This window comes from Molossus molossus, unplaced genomic scaffold, assembly GCF_014108415.1.
Source record: "Molossus molossus isolate mMolMol1 unplaced genomic scaffold, mMolMol1.p scaffold_m16_p_11, whole genome shotgun sequence".
NCBI classification, from domain to species: domain Eukaryota; kingdom Metazoa; phylum Chordata; class Mammalia; order Chiroptera; family Molossidae; genus Molossus; species Molossus molossus.
Window position 1 is genome coordinate 91072539 of NW_023425346.1, and position 23126 is coordinate 91095664.

General features: G+C 44.2%; 1 protein-coding gene, 1 long non-coding RNA gene and 1 other non-coding gene across 4 annotated transcripts in view; 2 read left to right on the forward strand and 1 right to left on the reverse strand.

Annotated features, from left to right (window-relative positions):
- The window catches only part of LOC118625097, a 30846-nt gene extending 12695 nt beyond the window's left edge, over window positions 1-18151 (reverse strand). Inside the window, exon 1 of the long non-coding RNA XR_004958610.1 lies at window positions 18108-18151. This is a non-coding gene — a long non-coding RNA (uncharacterized LOC118625097). The remainder of the gene's footprint in view (window positions 1-18107) is intronic.
- PLCD4 (phospholipase C delta 4) overlaps window positions 336-23126 on the forward strand; it is a 33380-nt gene continuing 10589 nt past the window's right edge. Inside the window, exons 1-10 of one of the 2 annotated variants that reach the window (XM_036253423.1) lie at window positions 336-751; window positions 6823-6878; window positions 7013-7171; window positions 8355-8583; window positions 9955-10084; window positions 10652-10883; window positions 14526-14727; window positions 15657-15801; window positions 18911-19063; window positions 21932-22123. In XM_036253423.1, the coding sequence (XP_036109316.1) occupies window positions 6857-6878; window positions 7013-7171; window positions 8355-8583; window positions 9955-10084; window positions 10652-10883; window positions 14526-14727; window positions 15657-15801; window positions 18911-19063; window positions 21932-22123 (1464 nt within the window). In that variant the 5' untranslated portion in view covers window positions 336-751; window positions 6823-6856. The remainder of the gene's footprint in view (window positions 752-6822; window positions 6879-7012; window positions 7172-8354; window positions 8584-9954; window positions 10085-10651; window positions 10884-14525; window positions 14728-15656; window positions 15802-18910; window positions 19064-21931; window positions 22124-23126) is intronic. The other variant, XM_036253424.1, reaches the window with a different exon arrangement.
- LOC118625910 lies at window positions 2415-2477 on the forward strand. The gene has a single exon (XR_004958761.1). It is a non-coding gene; the product is annotated as a U7 small nuclear RNA (small nuclear RNA).

The window sequence follows — 23126 nt, forward strand, 5'->3', positions numbered from 1 at the left end:
GAATGTAAAGGAAATACAAATGAATTCCTGTATACATTCCTTAAATATTTAGCGAGTGCGTATTATAGACACACAGATACTAACCTGTCCCTGTGCACTCTAAGATCATTCCTCTCCTTCCTTTTTCCTCATCTTCCTTTTCCATCCTATTCCCTTTTTTCTTTCCCTGTGCCATGGAGCTAGACTGAGTACCCTGCAAGGCAGCATGCAGAGATACAGAAGCAGGCAGGCTGGTGGAAATGGACACCATGGAAAAGAGCAAGATGAAATAAGGGCAAGACAGCTGTATAACATGCAGAGGGAAACCAACCAGAATGAAAAGCCGTGATTCATGGAACACTGCAACTCAGATCCTCCTTGGATTTCACTTTGAGAGCTCTGGCTGGATTGGGGTCAGTGAGGGCTGGCATCAAGATGAAGGGCAGCCAGGCTCCTCCTCCCTGGAGATGTGGCTCCAATCCCTCCCTTTAATCCTTTTCTACCCACTCTACCCCCACGACTCCCTCACTGACCAGTGTCCTGGGCCTTTAAGAGTTGGATGGGCTGGACTGAAGACAGCTCACACTTCTCCCCACCTCACTCCTTCCTTCTGGCTGCAACTGCCAGTCACAGCAGCAAACTGCAGTAGAAGAGGGGAGGAAGCCAGCCAGTGCAAGAGGAACAAAGGAGAAAAGGAGCCGGCTGGGTTTTCTCATTTCACAGTGGAGAGCATCGCAGAGTTCACAGATACAGGACTGCTCTCCCGCACACGGTAAGGGACTTGGAGGCTTTGACCAGCCTCCGTTCCAACCTCTGTCCTGCCTGAGTCCCTAGCTCTGCCTTCCACATGCTTTTCCGCCCTGATTAAATTGCACTCTGGCCCTGGCGAGTATAGCTCAGTTGGTTGGAGCATTGTCTCGTACACCAAAGGGTTGCAGTTCAATTCTCAGTTGGGGCATATACTAGATGCAACCAATTGATGTTTCTCTCTCTCTTCGATGTTTTTTTTTTCTCTCTCTCTCCCCCCTCCTCTTTCTCGAAAATCAATAAACATATCCTAGGTGAGGATAATATATATATATCACCCAGGACTCCTTTGCCAGAACAGGTCCACAAGGCTCTGACTTCCTAGTTCTCTTTAGTATCCTCTTTGACTTACAGTTTTCCTACTAACTGGTGTCAGTTACCCCTTTATTATGGGACTTCTTAGCTACCCAGGACAGCCACTCAGAGGTGAGCTCACCATAGTAAGGAAAGAGAAAATTGGAGTAGCTATGCTTTAGCATAGATTCATTAACAGATTATTGAGGATTACCTAATGAGGGTTGGCCAAGACCCATGTGGAGGATAGAAAATCTGGTAATTGGAAGAGAATTATGAGACTTCCTTGGAAAGAGCTAGTGTTTGAATTCTGTACCTCGTTCTTCACCTGCTCACTGGACCAGGACAGTTTATTGGCATGCCCAAGTTCTGTTCTGGGAAGAGCACTTGCTTCTAGTCCTGACTTTGCCATCAACCAGGTATGTATATGACTTGATCTCAACTTTCTGATCTGAGATAAGAGGAAGTTTAAGGTTTCCTAGACTTACTGTGTATCAGGGGTGCTTGGTAAAAATAAATCTACCTGCGCCCTGGATGGTTTGGCTCAGCAGTTAGAGCATCAGCCTGCGGACCGGAGAGACCTGGGTTCAGTTCCCGCTAAGGGCATGTACCTTGGTTGCAGTTTGTCCCCAGCCCCATTTGGGGTTGTGTGAGTGACAGCCGGTCGATGTGTCTCTCACATCAATGTTTCTTTCTCTCCCTCCCTCCCTCTCTCCCTCCTGCTCTATCTGGAGTGCAAAAATGTCCTTGGGTGAGGATAAAAAAATAAAAATAAAAATAAAAAAATAAATCTACCTGAGCCTCATCCTTGGAATTTCTGATCTGGTAGATTTGGGGTGGGGCTAAGGAATCTCTGTTATAAGACACTCTCCAAGGAATATTGATATAGCCAGGAACTTCTGGACTAGATGTGTTAAAAGAAAGTCTTCAAACCCTAACATTCTGAGGGCCATTCTCAGACCTATGTCTGGAGCCATTCTGTCCTCTTTATGTGAACCAGGTCAGGCATAATCCTGCTCAGAAGCAAAAGAGTAGACAAAATGTAATGACTTAGAAGAAAAAAAAGATTAGAGCCCTGGCTGGTTTGGCTCAGCGGTCAGAGCGTTGGCCTGCGGTCCAGAGAGACCCGGGTTCGGTTCCTGCTAATGGCATGTACCTCGGTTGCAGTTTGTTCTCAGTCCTGATTGGGTCATGTGGGTGGCAGCCACTCGATGTATCCCTTTCACATCGATGTTTCTCTCTCTCTCTTCCTCCCACTCTATCTGAACAAAAAACAGAAGAGTGTCCTCGGGTGAGGATAAAAGAAAAAAAGAGTAGACAAAATGATTATCTTCCAGTGCTTACAGCTCTTTTTGAATTTGTCTAGTAGGTCTTTCGGTTTTCACCGGAAGGCCCTCCCTATTAAAAAAAAAAATTATTATCTTCCTTCCTGCCCCTCAGAGAGACCTGAAACACCCTGAATTCCACTGTAATGCCATTGACAATTCTGCCAAAGTCCATGTCTAGGTGACATAAACTACCTGGAAGTAGAGGACCAAATCTTGCTAGGCAGCCCTGGCCACTTCCCACCTTATTTTGTGTCTCTGTTTTCTCATCTGTATTATTGAGAAAAGTATCTGTATCCTTGAGGATCTCCACATGCATGTCCACAAGTGAACAGTTAAGACTAAGTCTCTTACCCCATCTTCATCTTCTCCTCACTGCTTACTCTTGCTCTTGCTCTTACTCCCACTCCTTAATCCTTTGTGTCTTCTCTCCTAACTGCACCTGCATCAGCTGTGAGCATCCTTCCCATTTTACCTTCAGATGCCAGAGGAAACACCAAGAACACCTGGGTTCTAAGTCGCATTCTCTGGGCAGTTTGTTTAGTTAGTCTCCTAGGATACGGAGGAATGAGAAGCTAAGCAGAGGGATGTGCTACTGGACCACAGTTTCAAAATCCTCACAGGAGCTGAGAACCAGAAAAAAAGAGAGGAAGAAGTGATGGGGAGAAGGATGAGAAGAGAGCAAAGAGAAGGTGATAAGTGAGCAAATAAGGAGGCACAGGGGATAGGAACGAAAATAGTGAGTGAGGGAGAACAGAAAAGGAATGGGTCAGGCAAGGATGGGGAAAGGGGGTAAAATGAAAAGAAAGAAAAGAAAAGCTGTTTCGTGGGATATAGAGGAAACAGAAAATGATGGAAGGGAGAGAAAAAAATTTATATTCCTTATTGATTCTTAGCCCTGCTTTAACCTGCTTTCTAGAGAACACCCTTTCTAAGAGTAGAGCCTTGGTGAGATTTCTGAGCTGGTCATATGGAGACCTTGGTTCTTGTCCCATTTCTGCCACTTAATTCACTAGGTGACTCTGGCAGTTGAGCTAATCTTTCTAGTGCTCAGTCCTTTTCTCTATAAAATGAAGTCCAGCTCTGACATTCTGTAGCTCCTTGTGTTGAAATAGGCCCTCTTATAAATGGCCACATGTCACCTGGATACAGATTTAAAATAGTGATTCAGGAATAGAAGGAGGATTTGAAGAGCATGCCAAGTCCAGGGGCTAGAAGTATTTGACAAAAGAGGATAAAATAATCTTTTAAAGCTGGTCTGAGAGGAGGTAGGCTTCAAAATAGGGGCATCCAATATTTGGCTTCCCATGTTTTAGAACATTATGGTGTGGCGTAGGGGGAAGTAATTCTGTCTTCTCTCAGGGCCAAGGTTCACCCCTTCCCAAAGTCCCTATGCCCCAGACATGGCAGCTGAAGTTCAGAGAGGAGATAAGGTAGGATGTTGGCAAGGGGGTTTAGACTTCAGCCCCAGGCTGAGCCCCCTACCCATATCCCATCCCAGAGTCTGAGGACTTGAGATTCTTAAGAGGGGCTTGTTTGTTACTTTCTACTTCAGTATTCATATAGCTTTTGCAAGCCTCATATTTCAAACTGTGCATCTCTACTCAGAAAAGTAAAGATGCTTTTCTGTCTCCCAGGAAGCACTCTAAGACTCTTCCATCCAGAGTTTCCTCACCGAGGCTCACATATTCAGTCTCAGCCAGCAAAACCTTTTCTTCTTGGAACTGTTGCAGGGTTCTTCTCTCCTAAAAGATGCCTTCAATTCTCTTTCCCACTTAGTACAGACTGATTCCCAACCTTCTCCTCTCCCTCTGGACACCTGCACATTGCTACTCATTTAGAAAGGCTTCTCTAGGTGCTGCAGTCAGGGAAACTGTATTTTTCAGTGACCTCTACCTTCTTTCCAAATACTTAGTTACCCCCTACTGACTTTATAGGCTCTTCCCACTAAAGAGACATAAGGTACTAATATGCTTTGTGACCTCAGACAAGTCACGTCCCATTTCTAGACTTCTGCTTTTTCATTTGTAAAATATAGGGAGTTGAGCTGCATGATGTTTTATTTTTTTTTAAATATGTTTTTATTGATTTTAGAGAGAGAGGAAAAGAGAGGGAGAGAGAGAGAGAAACATCAATGTGAAAGAGAAACATTTAGTGATTGCCTCCCACACACCCTGACCGGGAACCAAACCCACAACCTGGGCACATGCCAGGACCGAGAACCCAATTGGCAACCCCTCAGTGCATGGGACAACACTCAGCCAACTGAGCCAAACCAGCCAGGGCTGCAAGATGTTTTAATGGAGCACTAATCAAATGATTGCTTTAGAGATTCTTTTAGTTTTTTTTAGATATTCACAAATGCCAAAATTTTAAACTTATTAATTAAAAGGCACATTTTTATTCAAATGTAGATTCTTTGCTTATACAGAGGTTTATGTTTCATGGACTTTGCCAATTTCAGAATGATTTGGTCAAGAATTGAGCATTTCTGCCCAGCCAGTGTGACTCAGTGGCTGGAGTGTCATCTCAGAGGTTGTTGGTTTGATTCCTGGTCAGGGCACATGCCCAGGTTGTGGGCTCGATCTCCACTATGTGGTGTGCAGGAGGCAGCCAATTGATGTTTCTCTCTCATCGATGTTTCTGTCTCTCTTCCCCTCTCGCTTCCTCTCTATCTAAAAAAAAAAAATCAATAAAAATATATTTATTAAAAAAGTATTGAGCATTTCTTACAGAGGCAGAGCTAGACTCAAAGTGGCCACATATCAAATCTTTTAGTTCTTTCAAAGGAAGTTTTTTGTTGTTAAAATGACAAATGAACCAGGTCCTAAATTAGCATATATCATAAATAGGTACTCTTTTTTAGTAGGTAGAGAAAACTTAAAAATGCAGTTCTGAGCCCTGACCGGTTTGGTTCAGCAGAGAGAGCATTGGCCCACGGACCAAAGAGTCATGGGTTCAATTCCAGTCAAGGGCACGTACCTTGGTTGCAGTTTTTCCCTGGCCCTGGTCAGGGTTGTATGGGAGGCAGCCAGTCAATGTATCCCTCTCACATTGATGTTTCTCCCTGTCTCTCCCTCCCTCCCACTCTATCTGAGGATAGATAGAAAAATATTCTCAGGTGAGGATTTAAAAAAATGCAGTTCTGAGACTTTGTTATTTATATGGCCCATTAAAACTGTGAGAAGAACTTGTGAAAAGGAATATAAAATATGCTTTACCATGTGAAGGTAGAAGAAGATGGCTTATTTAGCTACATACAGCATGAAGTTTTGTAGAAGAAACAAACAAACAAACAAACAAAAACACTTCAGGAGCCCTGAGTGAGTAGCTCATTTGGTTAGAACATTGTCTTGATACACCAAGGTTGTGGGTCAATCCCCAGTCAGGATACATACAAGAATCAAACCAATCAATGAATAAATAAGTGAAGCAACAAATTCTCTCTCTCTAAAAATCAATTTAGCCCTGGCCAGTTTGGCTCAGCAGTTGAGCATCGACCTGCGGACCAGAGAGTCCCGGGTTTGGTTCCCACTATGGGCATGTACCACAAAAAAAAAGAAAAATGTTCATTCGCCCTGGCCGGTTTGGCTCAGCGGTTGGAGCGTTGGCCTGCGGACCAGGGAGTCCTGGGTTCGATTCCTGCTAGGGGCACGTACAAAAAAAAAAAAAAAAAGAAAAGAAAAATCAATTAAAAAAAAAAAAAGAAACACTTCAGGAGCTGGGTGATCTACATAGGAACTTAGAGCGGGCTCCCAGAATAGGGAAGGTATATGATTCCATCTGGAGAAGAGAAGACAAGGATGTAGAGATTCCAGGTTCTGCAAGGGCAGCTAGCAAGATGGTGGTTTTTGATAATGAGGAGCTGAACAGTGTGACACGAGGCTGTCCTGTGGATTATAGGATACTAGGAAAGCGAAGGAAGGGTATTTGTCAGAAAGCCCTGGTTTAACTCTCTCTGGAGATGGCTATAGGAAACACCAGAGGTTCTGGAATCAGACATACTTGGCTTTAAATTCTGAATCCCTATGTGATTTGAGACCGGTTTCTTGGCCTCTCTAAGCCTTATAGTCACCAAATTCAAATTAGAAGTAAAACGAGCCCTGGCCAGTATTTTCAGTGGTTAGAGCATTGGCCCAAGCACTGAAGAGTATCTGGGTTGCTGGTCTGATCCTTGGGGCACATGCGAGAGGCAATTAATTGATGTGTGTCTCTCACGTTAATGTTTTCCTCTCTCTCTCTTCCTCCCTGCCTCCCTCCCTTCCACTCTCTCTAAAAAGCAATGGAAAAAATATCCTTAGGTGAGGATTAACAAAAAAAAAAAAAGTAAAAAGAGCTACAGACTATAAATGAAATGCTTGACACATAGTGGGCTAAAACCAAGATTAACCCAGTCTTTTGCTCTTTACTCCTTCAGGTGACTCTGGCGCCAGCTGGTAGAACAGTGGGTAATGGCATCCCTGCTTCAAGGCCGTGAGTACACCTGCAGAAGAGGGCTTGGGGAGACAGCCCAGGGATGGGGAGGAGGTTGAACCCCTATTCAAGAGCTCCTCCTGGGCCCTCCACCACCCTGGTCGGCTATGCAGCCCCTGTTTCTCCTGGCCCAGGGCTACCCGTCAATCAGGACGTGCTGCTGATGCAGAAAGGTACGCTGATGCGCAAGGTGAGATCCAAAAGCTGGAAGAAGCTAAGATACTTCAGACTTCAGGAAGATGGCATGACAGTCAGGCATGCCCGGCAGGCTGGAGGCAGAAGCAAGGCCAGCTGTGAGTGATATGGATAGCTAGGGGTGGGCTTATGGGTGGAGAGAATCCTGAGGAGCCCAGCAGCCTGTGGCCAGGAGAGAAACCAGGGTCCTATGATGTGCCCTTGTGCTGTCCCACTTGTATGTATCTCTGAGTCTATAAAGTGGAAATTATAACAGTACTTGCCTCTTAAAGCTGCTATTAGGATTAAATCAGGTATTGCATGCAAAGGGCTTAGAATAGTCCTGGCACATAACACAGCTCAGTAAATCATAGGTTATAGCTTATTATTTTTATTATAACAAGAGCATGATCTCAGGTATCTGACTGTCTGGATTAAAGCCCTGGCTCTGTCACTTTCTAGCTGAGTGGCTTTGGAAAAGTTACTTAAACTAAGTTTCAATTTCCTCATCTGTAAAATGAGGGTTAAACAGAACCCACTAGTAGGTTATAAGGACTCAATAAATTAATATCTAAAGTGTGAGACCTGCAACCAGATACATTTAATAAATATTAGCCATATGGTGAATATTTTAAAATATCATACATGCATCACAGGTGTGCATTCTATTGGCTGAACACTTTATGATTCCTCTATAAATCTGATCACAGGACACATCTAAGAGAGTCTGCTTTAGAGACAATCAAAGCTCGTGATCTACACCACCCCCAGCTGAGGAAAGGGGGTGAAAGAATTTTTCTGGCACCCTCCTCTCTGGAAAGAAGAAGCCCTCAAAACTAGAATGGGAGAATTGAAATTGGGCATATCATACTTTGGAGTAACTGCTACCCTGCAACTGGGCTTCCATTTGCCAGTCTCACCAGTCCTTTTGTGATCACCACGTATACTGGCCATGTAAGAGACCATCCCTTATTTAAGATGAGGACACTTAGGGTTAAGTTATTTTGTTTGTGTCATACTGCCAGCTGACATCTGGAAGCCAGGTCTTGCCATTCCCAGCATAGGCACCTTGCTATGCTGTCTATCAACCTACCAATGATTCATGTGGAATCCTGAGTCCTGAGTCTCAGAGGTCTGCATCTCCCTATACTAAGGCTTTTGGGATTTTAGCCTGTGGAGGCTGGGGTTCCTCCTCTCTGTCTTCACAGAGAAGAAGGGAGTGATTAATGGTCCTTGACCCTTAGCTCCGGCAATTTGGTGAATTCTCTTCCTCAGTCCCCCAACTTGCTTCTTTTCTGGCAGTCTCAATTTCTGACGTGGAGACAGTGCGTAATAGCCATGAGTCCGAGTTGCTGCGCAGCCTGGCGGAGGAATTTCCCCTGGAGCATGGTTTCACCATCGTCTTCCATGGCCGCCGCTCCAACCTGGACCTGGTGGCCAACAGTGTTGAGGAGGCCCAGATTTGGATGCAGGGGCTCCAGCTATTGGTGGACTTTGTCACCAGCATGGACCAACAGGAGTGGCTGGACCAGTATCAGCAGTATGGAGTCAGAGTAGGGTCCGGGGTCACTGAAGGAGCAGATGCTGCAGGGCTAGGGACAGGTGGGAGCGGGTCCAGGTCTTGGGAAGCCCAAGAGTCCAGATGGGATGGGTAGGGATAGCTTAGACTGATGTGAAGCTGAGAAAACTGAAGGAGGAATTGAGATTTGAGATGGCAAAGGCATAGCCAAGTAGAGATTAGGTATGAATCAGGCCCCCTAGAATTGGGGGAAGGGACAGCAAGGGGCCAAGGACTAAACAAGATGCTAATCCTGAGAGCTGAGCAGAAGATCCCTGTGGCATTAACTACCACAGGGGTAGGAAGCCCCTTAGAAGGCTTAATGGTGTCAACTCATTTCAAGTTTACTAGATTGTATTCACCTGTATTCCAGTGTGTTCGTTTGTTCATTCATTCATTCATTCATCCATGCACCATCTTTGTTTTTGTAATTTTTTTCTTTATTGATTTTTTGAGAGAGAGGAAGGGAGAGGAAGAGAGAGATAGGAACATCGATGAGAGAGAACATTGATTGGCCGGGCACCTTCTGCATGCCCTCTACTGGGGATTGGGCCCACAACCTGGACATGTATCTGACCAGGAATTGAACTAGCAACCTCTTGGTGCATGGGTCGACGCTTAACAACTGAGCCACACTAGCCATGCCCATTCACCATCTATTAAGCAGACTATATCAGGCACTATATGCCAGGCTTTAGGGATACAAAGATAAGTGGGACTCAGATATTGTTTTTGTCTGTGGAGAGGATGGAATTGTGTAAATAATCTAAGTATCATGGAACTCTTATGGTTCTTAGATTATTTGAGGGTGTTCAAAGGAAGGAGAAATATTTAATTCTAGCTGAGAGGGTTCTGAGGAAGCTGTAGGAAGGAAGCAGTATTTTAGCTGAGCCTTGAAAATGAGTAGAATTTGAACATGAAGAGAGAAAGAGGGCAAGGCACTACTGCCTGAAGGAATAGCACGAGTAAAGGCCCAGAGATAGGAAATTGAAGAGCTGGAGAGCTGGGACATCAGAGAGCAGGGTGTTTAGATAAAGTACAGGAAGGACAGAGATGTGTTGAGAAGACTAGGTTGGGGCCAGATCATGGGGACGCAGGAGATCTTAACTTCTATGTTAAGGAATCTGGGCTTTCTGCAGGCAACAAAGAAGTCCCTGCAGGCACCTGAACCATGCAGTAATAAGATAGATAGGTACTTTGGGAGATTATTCTGGAAGTTAATGTGGAAAATTAATTCGTGTGGGGGATAGACAGCAAAGACAGAGAAAGATGTCAGTGGATGAACATGCACACACATCTGCACACACAAGCACACACAGTGCTTTTGCCTTAACTCAGACCTGGATGGCTTAGTGATTGGTTCCAGCGTGGAGACAAAAACCAGGATGGTAGGATGAGTTTCGAAGAAGTCCAGCGGTTACTGCACCTGATGAATGTGGAAATGGAACCAGAATATGCCTTTCAGCTTTTCCAGGTGAGTCTTCCAGGCAGGGATTTGCAGAAGCTAGCCAAGGCCACGTTCTCACTTGACCAGAAGTACTCTAACCCTATCCAACAACACTCATTTATTGAATCTCTGTTATGTGCCCTTACCACTATCCAGGTTTAATGGGACGTGTAGGCCATGGTTCTTACTCTTCAGTCTTGTTGGAAAGATGATTTATAACCTTATGAAAGGTAAATAATAATATGTTATTATGTCAGACCTCAAGGACCTCTCTGTCCATGGCCAGACTTTCACAGGTGCCTAGTACAACAGAAAACTCCAGCTAGAATATGACTAAATAGGAAGAGGGACATTTTTACCTTTGGGGGCATTTAAATTCTTTCTAGTTGAAAATTTTCTCTAGTAGCAAATTATATTGCTGAAATTTTGCTTTTTACTTACTGAAGTGGCTTCTTCTATGAACATTAAATATCAGGTGTTCTGTGGAAGCATATTTGGATCCATCTGTTAGTAAAACTGTTCGTACAAAACAAGTCATGACCATAAAAGTTGCTGTTAAAGGATTTGCTTACTCTCTTCTAAACCTTCTTGCAGGCAGCAGACATGTCCCAATCTGACACTCTGGAGGGAAAAGAATTTGTAGAGTTCTATAAGGCATTGACTAAGCGTGCTGAGGTGCAGGAACTGTTTGAAAACTTTTCCGCTGATGGGCAGAAGCTGACCCTGCTGGAATTTGTGGATTTCCTCCGAGAGGAGCAGAAAGAGGGAGACCGTGCTTCTGACCTTGCTCTAGAACTCATTGACCGCTATGAGCCTTCAGATAGTGGTAAGAAGACCAGAGCAGAGAGGCACCAGACATGGGGGCAGGGAGAGAGACTATGACCAGAAAGGTCCAGAGACCAGCAGCCTTCTGCCTAACTCAAGAAAAGCTGAGTCCACCCCTACACTGATCCCCTGCCCAATCATTTTCTCATTTAACCACTCTGGAAGGAAAGCAGCCATTTCTTGCCCTGATAAGACAGAATTCTCTTCTATAATGCTAGCTCTCTTAGTACGAATAACATTTCACCAGACCCCTTTCCTCCACCATGTTCATGTTGCACATCCTTCACTTGCAGAAAGTTCTTCCTGATATCAATTTTTGGCCTCAGTGGAAACGAAAAATCCTTGGTCTTCTTGCTTTGTCCTCTTCTCCTCTATTGCATATAATTCCTTTTCCTGTAGTTCCCTTCATGGTTCCTGTTTGCTATCTCTTTATTTAAATAAAATAAATAAATAAATAAATTTTTCTATATGGATTTTTAGGGTGAGGGAGAGAGAGAGAGAAACATCGATGAGAGAGAACATCAATTGGCTCCCTCCTGCGTGGGCACCACTGGGGATTTGGCCCACAACCTGGGCATGTGCCCTGACCGGGAATCAAACCAGTGACCTCCTGATACATGGGTCGACGCTCAGTCACTGAGCCACACTGGCTGGGCATGTTTGCTATCTCTTTAAATGCTGGCTCTCTTTTCTTTCCTGGGCTTTCTCCAAATTTACCAAGTGGTTCATGAAGTCTCTAAGCCCCTAAAAGCCCTAGGAAGCTAGTCAGGCCCTGGCTGAGGGGGATGATGATGAAGCCGATCATTTAGCTTTTATTAAACACAACTAATATATGCCCTCTCTGCTCTCAAACTTTACTCCTTGCTTTTTTAGTAGACATCTTCCTGCTCTCCATTCCCTTCAGAATGTGAGGAATTTACATTATTAATAATAAATTATTTACAAGGCACTTTCACATGTCTTACTTCATTTAATCCTCACTACAACCTTGTAAATCAATGTTGGGCCTTTGCCAAGTATTCCATAATGTGCCAATATTTCTACATGCCCTTTCTCTTCTAATCCTTCCAATAACCCGTTGAAGTACGTTCTATTATTGAATCAGTTGTGCAAAAGAGAAAAATGGAAGTTTAGAACTTAAGTGACTTACTCAAAGCCAACAGCTAATGAGAGGAGGAATTGGAATTCAAACTCAGGACATCTGATTCTTATTTGGTGCCTCTTGAGAGTGAGGATTAGAGATGAGATGAATGAGAGATGAACAAGTGACCCAGGTTTCCTGTTTCAACTACTACTTCCTTTCATTCATTTATTTACTCACACACTACTTCAGCTAATGCTTATGGAGTACCTAAATGTGCCAGGACTTATGCTAGGCACCAGAGATACAGTAGTAGGTCAAGACAAGGACAATGAATTCATGGAACTTGGAGTCAAACAGAAAGTGTTGAAATTGGCAATTTCAGATTCACGTGAATGCTCAGAGAAGAGGGCTGAAAGCATTCATTTCAGAAAACCACATAGAAGACAGAGTTAAGAAATTGAATCTTTGCCCTGGCCGGTTTGGCTCAGCGGTTGGAGCGTCGGCCTGCGGTACAGAGAGACCCGGGTTCCGTTCCGCTAAGGGCATATACCTCGGTTGCAGTTTGTCCCCAGCCCTGGTTGGGTTGTGTGGGTGGCAGCCACTCGATGTGTCCCTTTCACGTCGCTGTTTCTCTTTCTCTCTCTTCCTCTCTTTCCCTCCCACTCTATCTGAACAAAAAATGGAAAAATGTCTTCGGATAAGGATAAAAAAAAAAGAAATAGAATCTTCTATTGCCAGTGCAGGACCCAGGATACATCAGTTACGTTTATTCTACCCTCCTCTGGCACTTGACTCTCAGATACTATACTCTGTTTGCAGGGTAGTATCAGTCAAGAGACCCTGGCTCAAGTTCCCACTCTGCTTCTTTCTAACCTTGGGCAAGTTGCTTAATCTGAGACTCAATTTTCTCACTTTTAAAATAATTGGTGATCAAATGAAATAATGCATATAATAGTATCTGGCAACTGTGGACTTAACTTAGTGATCTGATGTATTACTGTAAAGAATGAAACTTGCTGTCATTCTCTAGCATCTCCAGGCCTTGTCAAACCTGGAACAAGGAAGCTGGTATCAGAGTCTAATTATTCTGTCTCCTACAGAAGCCCCCTGCATCGCTCTGGCCGGTTTGGCTCAGCGGTTAGAGAGTCGGCCTGCGGTCCAGAGAGACCCAGGTTCGGTTCCCGCTAAGGGCATATACCTCGGTTGCAGTTTGTCCCCAGCCCTGGGTGGTCGAGCGGGTGGCAGCCACTCGATGTGTCCCTTTCACATTGATGTTTCTCTCTCTCTCTCTTCCTCTCTCTCCCTCCCACTCAATCTGAACAAAAAAATGGAAGAATGTCCTCAGGTGAGGAAAAAAAAAAAAAGAAGAATCCCCCTGCATCAATGTTACCCTCAGTGAAGCTGCACAGCCCAGTGGTATAGGGTGTGGCTTTGACACCTTGCTGCCTGGGTTCAGATCTCTAAACTTACTGGTTATGTGACCTGGGATAAGTTACCTAACCTCTCAAGGCAGATTATATTGCATCTACCTCATTGTATTGGTGAGAGCATTAAGAGAGATGTTGCATGTAACATCCTTGGCATAGAGCAAGTGCTCAATAACTGTTAGTCATCATTGTTGCTAATATATGAAGCCTATGCTGAAATGGGTGAGGGCTATGGAAAGAGTGACAGGACTCTACCCTTGAAGAAAGTGTAGTCCAAGGCAATGTTTGACATTCCTCAAAACACTATATGGGAATTGATACTAGGAAGAAACCCTCAGATCATAGTTGGCAGCAGCTACACAGACCAGGGAATAAAACAAAGGTACTTTGGTTGTGTCGCTAACAAGTTGATTTTCTCTGGGACTGTTTTCCTATCTATAAAATTACCCCTTCGGACTGAATACTGTGTTGTCCATTATGTTAGCCAAGAGCTCCTTGTGACTGTTTAAATTTCAATTAACTAAAGTCAAAATTTAGAATTCAGTTCCTGCTCTGCCTGGTGTGGCTTAGTTAGTTGAGCATTGTCCCTTGCACCAAAAGGTCACTGATTCAATTCCTGGTCAGGGCACATGCCCAGGTTGAGGGCTTGATCCCTTGTAGGAGGCATGTAGGAGGCATGCAGGAGGCAGCTGACTGATGATTCTCTCTCTCTCTCTCTCTCTCTCCCCTCTCTTCCTTACGCTCTCTCTAAAATCAATGAAAAACATATTAAAAAAAAATTTAGTTCCTCAGTAACACAGCTACATTTCATGTGCTTAGTAGCCTTATGTGTCTAGAAGCTACCATATTGTGCAGAATAGAACGTTTCCATCCTTGTATAAAGTTCTATTGAACAGCACTGAAGTAGAATGATTATAATGATTTCCTTTGTAGCTTTCACATTCTCTGAGGGTGGGGATGATTGAAATGGCAGACACTGGGAGGGGGCAAGTTTGGATTCTGAAGGCTGGAAGTGGACACCATCTGACAGGCAAGACACTGGAGAGGGGTGGGGTGGAGGACTGACTGTAAGTGTGCTGGAGTGCTCCCATTTAGTTTTCTTATTCCAGTGTCCTCCTACTCCACACTCTAGGCAAGCTGCGGCATGTGCTGAGCATGGATGGCTTCCTCAGCTACCTCTACTCAAAGGACGGAGACATCTTCAACCCATCCTGCCGCCTCATCTACCAGGATATGACTCAACCCCTGAACCACTACTACATCAACTCCTCTCACAACACCTACCTGGTGGGGGACCAGCTTTGTGGCCAGAGCAGCGTCGAGGGATATATACGGTGCAGTGGGCAGGATGGGAGGAGGGATTGAGCTCACAAGAAGGGAACATCTGTGGGAAACTGAGGACACTGTCAGTGGATAACAGGAATTGAAAAGATGTTGTAGGGTGTAGGTTTGGGGGCTGGTGATCCCTGGATACATAAAAGACTTGGAGAAGATACCGAAGACTGGTGGGTGAGTGGTATTAAACTCTATGTAACTTTCATAGACTATGAAACTCTCTTGGAACTCAGAGGTCCTGACATTTATTCTAAGTAAATAAATAAACTAAATGTTAAATAGAAGGCAGTAGAACATAGGAGTTTAAAACATAGGTTCTGGAGTCAGACCATTTGAGGTCAAATCCTAGCTTTCTCACTTGGTACTCTGGAGCTAAGTATTTAACGTCTCTATGCCTCATCCTCCCCATTTGTGAAATAGAGATGATAACAGTGTCTATCCTGTCTGGGTTGTTGTGAGAATTCTATGAGATAATCTATGTGTCAATACCTAATAGATGGTAACTACTTTTATTATGATCAATCATGGATTAACTCAAATAGTCAAGATATCTTTGCAGTTGCTACTAATCTAGTAGCTGCAAGGCCTACAAAGATGAAGGAAACATATAGTTTCTGCCCTAGGAAGTCTAGTAGAGAAAATAAATTAATTGAGTTTGAATAATTTAGGTGTTTTATTATGAAATACAATCAGAACACAAGAAGCATCATGAGGCAGTATGTAATGGTTAGGGATGGGGGGTGTTGGAGATCAGGGTGAGCTGCAGCAGTATTCCAGTGGGCAGAGAATGGTCTATGGAGATGTAGCTTGAAGGATCTTGACAGGTAAGTGCCTGTGAGCACTGTTCTCTCCAAAGTGGATAGAGAGTCCCTAGGTGGAAGATCAGACCTTGACTGATCCTGTCCCTGGGGGCTTGGGGTTCTTGCAGGGCCCTGAAGCGGGGGTGCCGCTGTGTGGAGGTGGATATATGGGATGGACCTAGTGGGGAACCTGTTGTTTACCATGGACACACCCTGACCTCTCGTATCCTGTTCAAAGAAGTTGTGGCCACTGTAGCACAGTACGCCTTCCAGGTATGAGCCCCAGGATGGGCATACTGGTGAGGCAAGAGGATCTGAGGAAAAAGAGTGGCTGGCTCTGGGTCTGGGGAGGGTGAAGGGACAAGGGGAGGTTATGTCAAATGGCAAATAGGTAAAAGAGATTTTAACTGTGAAGCATCAGGCAAATTTTATTTAATCCTCACCTGAGGACATTTTTCCATTTTTGTTGTTCAGATAAAGTGGAAGAGAGAGAGAGAGAGAGAGAGAGAGAGAGAAACATGGACGTGAAAGGGACACATCCAGTGGCTGCTACCCACACAACCCAACCAGGGTTGGGGACAAACTGCAACTGAGGTACATGCCCTTAGCGGGAACCAAACCTGGGTCTCTCGGGACCTCAGGCCAATGCTCTAACCGCTGAGCCAAACTGGCCAGGGCCAGGCACATTTTTATTTATTGATTGATTTTAGAGAGAGAGAGAGAGGAAAGGAGAGAAAAAGAGGGAGGGAGGGAGGGAGAGAGGGAGAGAGATCAATTTGTTGTTTTATTTATTTATGCATTCATTGATTGATTCTTGTATGTGCCTTGACCTGGGATTGAACCCACAACCTTGGTGTATCGGGACGACACTCTAACCAACTGAGCTACCCAGGCAGGGGAACATCAGGCAAATATTAAGGGATTATTATGTGTAAGTGTTAGCTCTGTTACTAGTAATTAGTTGTCATAGAGGTAATTGCTAGAGATTAGTCACGTCTAACAACTTCTGTCACCTATCTGAGAGAGAGTGGATAAGGACATAAAAAAGTACTGGATAGGGCTGGGGGATGATAGGAACCTGGAGATGAAAGCCTGAGAGTGTAACATGAACATGTAACCAGGGGAGTGGCCTGGTCCACCCACTCTGATCCCCAAAACCCTAAGGTCCCAGAGAAACATGGGTTGGACTTGGCACTTGTCTGAGATTTGAGATCCCAAGAGTGAATTTATTTATTTTTTTACACCTAAATTTTTTATTATCCTCATTATTTATTTATTTTTTTAAATCCTCACCCCAGGACATTTTTGCATTTATCTTCAGATAGAGCGGGAGAGAGAGAGGAAGGAAGAGAGAAAGAGAAACATTGATGTGAGAGAGACACATTGAGTGGTTGCCACCCACATGACCCCAACTGGGGTTGGGGACAAACTGCAACCGAGGTATGTGCCCTTAGCAGGAACCGAACCCAGGACTCTCTGGTCTGCGGGCTGACACTCTAACCGCTGCGCCAAACCCGCCAGGGCTATCCTCATCATTTAATTGTCCCTTAATTTTTTTTTCTTTATTGATTTTAGAGAGAGAGGAAGGGAGAAAGAGATAGAAACGTCAATGAGAGAGAACATCAATTGGCCGCCTCCTGCATGTTCCCCACTGGGGATCAGGCCCACAACCTGGGCATGTACCCTGACCAGGAATCGAACTGGCAACCTCTTGGTGCATGGGGTGGTGCTCAACCACTGAGCTACACTGCGTGGGCTAGTTGTCCCTTAATGTTTTTTTTTAAATCCTCACCCAAGGACATTTTTGCATTTATCTTGAGATAGAGCGGGAGGGAGAGAGGGAGGAAGAGAGAAACATTGGTGTGAGAGAGACACATTGAGTGGTTGCCACCCACACAACCCCAACCGGGGCAGGGGACAAACCGCAACCGAGGTACGTGCCCTTAGCGGGAACCGAACCCGGGTTTCTCTGGTCCTCGGGTCAATGCTCCTACCACTAAGCTAAACCAGCCAAGGCATACAATTCTATAACACATCATCTGTATATTGTATTGTATGTTTACTACCCCAGGTCAAGTCTCTTTCCATCACCGTTTATCCCCCCATACCCTCCTCTACTTCCCTCCATCCCTCTTTTATTTATTTTTTCTCTTTATTGATTTTAGAGAGAGAGGAAGGGAGAGGGAGAGCGATGGAAACATCAATGAGAGAGAACATCGACTGGCTGCCTCCTACATGCCCCTCACTGGGGATCGGGCTCACAACCTGGTCATGTGCCCTGACCAGGAATCGAACCGGCAACCTCTTGGTGCATGGGTCGATGCTGAACGACTGAGCCACACCAGCCGAGCCCCACCCCTCTTTCTCTCTGGTAATTACCATACTGTTGACTGTGTCTATGAGGTGGTTTTTCCCCCCTAATCCCTTCACCTTTTTCACCCAGCTCCCCAATCACCTGCCCCCTGACAGATGTCAATCTGTTCTCTATCTATGAGACTGTTTCTACTTTGTTTGTTAGTGTATTTTGTTCATTGGATTCCATATGAGTAAAATCAAATGGTAGTCTTTCTCTGACTCACCTATTTCACTTAGCATAATGTTCTCCAGGTCCATCCATGCTGTCGCAAAGGGTAAGATTTCCTTCTTTTTATGGCCAAGTAGTATTCCATTATGTAAATGTACCTTCTTTTTTTTTAATCTTCACCTGCAGACAGAGTGGGAGGGAGAGAGAGAGAAAGAAAAACATCGATGTGAGTGAGACACATCAATTGGTTGCCACCTGCACGACCCCAGTGGGGACCGGGGACGAACTGCAACCGAGGCACATGCCCTAGGCTGGAATGGAACCTGGGACTCTTTGGTCTGCAGGCCAATGCTCTAACCGCTGAGCCAAACTGGCCAAGGCTGTACTACAACTTTTTTATGCACTTATCTTCTGATGGGCACTTGAATGCTTCCAAATCTTGGCTATTGTAAATAATGCTGCAATGAATATAGGGGTGCATATGTCCTTTTGAATAATCAGTGTTTAGGGTTAGTTGGATATATTCTGGGTCATAAGGCAGTTCCACTTTTAATTTTTTAAAATTTATTTATTTTTGTTACAGATGTTTCTCCCTTTTCCCCCACTGACCCCCCCCCCCGTCCCCACTTTTAATTTTTTGAGGTAAGTTCATACTGCTTTCCACAATGGCTGCACCAAGAGTGACTTTTAGATGTGAAGTGGGCTCCAGACCCAGCAAGACCTCCCTGAGGCCTGGAATGGGGTTGGAGTTTAGCAATCAGTGTACTCAGTTGAGTGAGTAAGTAGGTGGGCCTGCAGAAGCAAGGAGGTTATAGGCTTTAGAACTCTGGCTCTAGTGTTCCCTTCTCTCCCCATCAGACATCAGACTATCCAGTCATCTTGTCCCTGGAGAACCACTGCAGCTGGGAGCAGCAGGAGATCATAGCACACCATCTGACCGAGATCCTGGGGGAACAGCTGCTGAGCACCACCTTGGATGGGCAGCTGCCCACTCAGTTGCCCTCACCTGAGGTAGGGACCCTGCTCCCCCCATCGAGGCTCTTCTGTGGCTTTCATATCACGCCACCATGGCTCCTTCCTCCATGTTGTTCTCTTCTCACCCTCAGATGGACCATCTTGTTCTTCATATCCTTGGAGACAACTTTAATTTTTAAAAAATCTAATTGAACACAGAATTCTATTTATAGTTCTCTAAATTTGAAATTAACAATTTACTTATATTTAGTTTTTCAGTGGGAAGTATCTTATTTGTTTTCCTGAAAGTTCATAATTGTTGTAGACTATGCCAACAATAAAGAGAAAGGAAACTCTCCCCACCATAATGTTAACCTTTCCTAGTACATGCTGCCAGTAGATTTTAAATGCTTATATAAACATATATGTACAGCCCTGGATAGTTTTTCTCAGTGGTTAGAGCATCGGCCTGCGGACCGAAGGGTTAAGAGTTCGATTCCTGGTAAAGGGCATGTCCCTGGGTTACAGGTTCGATTCCTGGCCCTGGCTGGGTTGTGTGGGAGGGAACCAATCTATGTCTCTCCCACACTCCCTCTCTTCCATTCTATCAAAAATCAACAAAAAATATCCTCAGGTGAGGATTAACAACAACAACAAAAATATATATATACACATATATACTCACGTTTTTTTTGTTTTGTTTTGGTTGTTTGTTAATCCTCACCTGAGGATATTTTTTCATTGATTTGCAGATAGGAAGGGAGGGAGGAAGAGAGAGGAGAGAAACATCAATTGGTCGCCTCCTGCATTACCCTGACCAGGGCCAGGGATTTTACCCAGGTACATGCCCTTGACCAGGAATTGAACCCACCACCCTTCAGTCCACAGGCCAACACTCTAACCGCCGAGCCAGACTGGCCAGAGTTATACTCACATTTGTAAAAAGTGAACGGTAATATAATATTTTATATTAAATGTAAAAAAAGTGAATGGCGGGTGGCAGCCACTCGATGTGTTCCTTTCGCGTTGATGTTTCTCTCTCTCTCTGTTCCTCTCTCTCCCTCCCACTCTACCTGAACAGAAAATGGAAAAATGTCCTCGGGTGAGGATAAAAAAAAAAAAAGTGAATGGGATTATCCTCTATATTCCTTTATATCACATATAATATATATCATGGATGTCTTTTCAAGTATAATTTTTCCCTTTTTAACAGCAGTATGATATTCCATTTTAAGTTACGGACCATAATTTATTCAACCAGTAGGTGGTAAACATAAGCAGTAAATGGTAAATATTTAGGTTGTTTATAATTTTGTTGTCGATGTTAATCCTCACCTGAGGATATTTTTCCATTGATTTTTAGATAGAGATAAAGTGGAAGGGAGGGAGGGAGGGGGAGAAAAAAACATCAATGTGAGAGAGACACATCGATTGCTTGCCTCCTGCATCGCCCTGACGGGGTTCGGGGATCAAACCTGCAACCCAGGTATGTGCCCTTGCCTGGGAATTGAACCTGTGACTCTTTGGTCGTGGGCCAATGCTCTAACCACTGAGAAAACTGGACAAGGCTGGGTTGTTTATAATTGTTCACTTGTACGTACAGCTTTGACCATTTATTCTTTCTTTCTTAATTATTTTTTAGAGAAAATGGAAGGGAGGGAGGGTGGGCAAGAGACAAACAGAGAGAAACATTGATGTGAAAGACACATCAATTTGGTTGACTCCTGCACGTGCCCCAACCAGGGCCAGGGATGGAACCTGCAACCCAGGTATGTGCCCTTGACTGGGAATCAAACCCATGACCCTTTGGTGTGTGGGCGGATGCTCTATCCACTGAGCCACAACCGGCCAGGGCCCATTTGTTCTTTCTTTGAGATGGATTCCTAGAAGCAATATTGCTGGCTTAAAGAGTTTGCATGTTGACATTTTGGTTATTGTTGCCAAGTTGCCCTCTGGAAAAAATACCAAATTGCACTCCCACCAACAGTACAAAAGAGGGACCACAAATAACTCTAGTAGTGAGGTGACTCACAAAGGTAAACATGAAAAAAAAAAAAAAAAAGTCAGTTCTTTAAAAAGAAAGGTCTGTTTTCTTGACTTCATTTATAATATTATTACCCACTTTGAAGGCTTATGCATTTTATTGATATATAACAATTTTTTTTTTTTTTAATCCTCACCCGAGGACATTTTTCCATTTTTTGCACAGATAGAGTGGGAGGGAGAGAGAGGAAGAGAGAGAGAGAGGGAAACATCGATGTGAAAGGGACACATCGAGTGGCTGCCACCCGCACGACCAACCAGGGCCGGGGACAAACTGCAACCGAGGTACATGCCCTTAGTGGGAACTGAACCCGGGTCTCTCCGGACTGCAGGCGGATGCTCTAACCGCTGAGCCAAACCGGCCAGGGCGATATATAACAATTTTTAAATGTTAAGATATTAATGCTCTGAAAAGTATTTTTCAGTCTATTTTTCTTCTGTCTTTCTTTTTTCTTACCTTCTTCCTTTCAGGGTTTTTTAAGCTTTATACAGTCAAATATGCCAATCATTTTGATGTCTTCTGAGTTTTTATCTCATGTTCTAAAGGCTTTCCCACCTTAAGATTATTTTAAAAGTTTCTCTATTTTCTTTTAATATTCTTTATATTTACACATAAATCTTCAGTCAGTGAGGAATCTTTATGTGTCAAATGTGAGGTATCGATCTCCATTTATTTTTTCTATATGAATACAAATGTTACCAATTTGCTTAACAATACAAAATCCCTACTGTCTATATCAAGTAGCCTTCCTGTGGAACTTCTGATCACTCATTCACTTCTGTTGCCTTTGAGGTGATCCTGTGAGAGCAATAGGACCTGCTAGATCCTTGGAGGGTCCCAGAGCAGACAGTTAGCCAGGCCCCTTCATTTTTGTCCCCTAGGAGCTTCGGAAGAAGATCCTGATAAAGGGGAAGAAGTTAAGGACGCTTGAGGAGGATCTTGAAGAACAGGAAGAGGAGGAAGAGCTAAAGACTGAACTAGAGAGGGAGCGGGAGGCTGAGCTGGAGCTGGAGTCCCAGTTTGAGTCTGAGACCCAGGAGCTGAGCCCACGCAGTAAGGACAAAAATGAGAAGGTAGGCCAGGGGAGTGGTCTTTGGTCTGGCATTTGGACTATCACAAGCTGAGAGCCTACGTGTGAAGGCACTAGAGCCAGGGAGAGTAGAGAGCCAAGGAGCAAAATGCCCCTTACCACCAACGAAAGGGGCATAAAAATGCATACTTGGCATCATTATATATTGCCATATATAGATAAATTGTAGTAGCTTTCCAACTTCTTTGGGCCATGAAATCTTTCTCAATGAAATCTTATCTGGAAGCTCAGTATACAAAATAGATAAATGCAGAGACATTCTAATTAACATGCCCAGGTGACTCCTGAGACATCTTTGTACTACTTCTCAGTCTCCTTAAAGGCAAATTTGAAAACGACAGGGTGGTGGGGGTGGCACAGTATTATTATATTGAGTAAGTAGCGCTTATTGGAGTGACTGCTGTGACATCAACTGAAGTGAGTTTATTTAGAGAAAGCTTCTTGGAAAAGGTGAGTCTGAGGTGGGGCTAAAAATAGCTAAGAGGAGGAGCAGGGAGAGGTGGGGGAGGTGAAGGCTCTGAGAAGGCTGTGCCGGAGTGGTCCAGCTCCTCCCTACGGGGAAGGGTGCCATTTGTGGGCCCACTAAGATCCTGGTTCGAAGTCTGCATTTCTCTCTCATGTGCACTTGCTTGGCTCAGCTCACTCCTAGCTTACTGTTCCCTTTGGGGCTCTGGTGTCTAACCTGGTGCCATGCCCAGGGTTGGAAATGGGAATTCAGGAAATAAATCTAAAGATAGTACTCTGAGACCCTCACATCCTTCCAGGTGTGACTTCCATAACCATTTGCATACTTTGATGTATCTGTCTGGGTTCATGTACATTTTTACCAAAAGTAATTGTTTTAAAAGATGAAAGGCAGGGAGGATGATCCCTCTCTGTTTAAAAATAATAAGTTTAAAACCCGTTACCCGGAAAGTAATATAGAACAGACTTTTCAAGTCCAGAGAAAACTAATCCCATCAGTATATGTAGACTGCATTTATTCC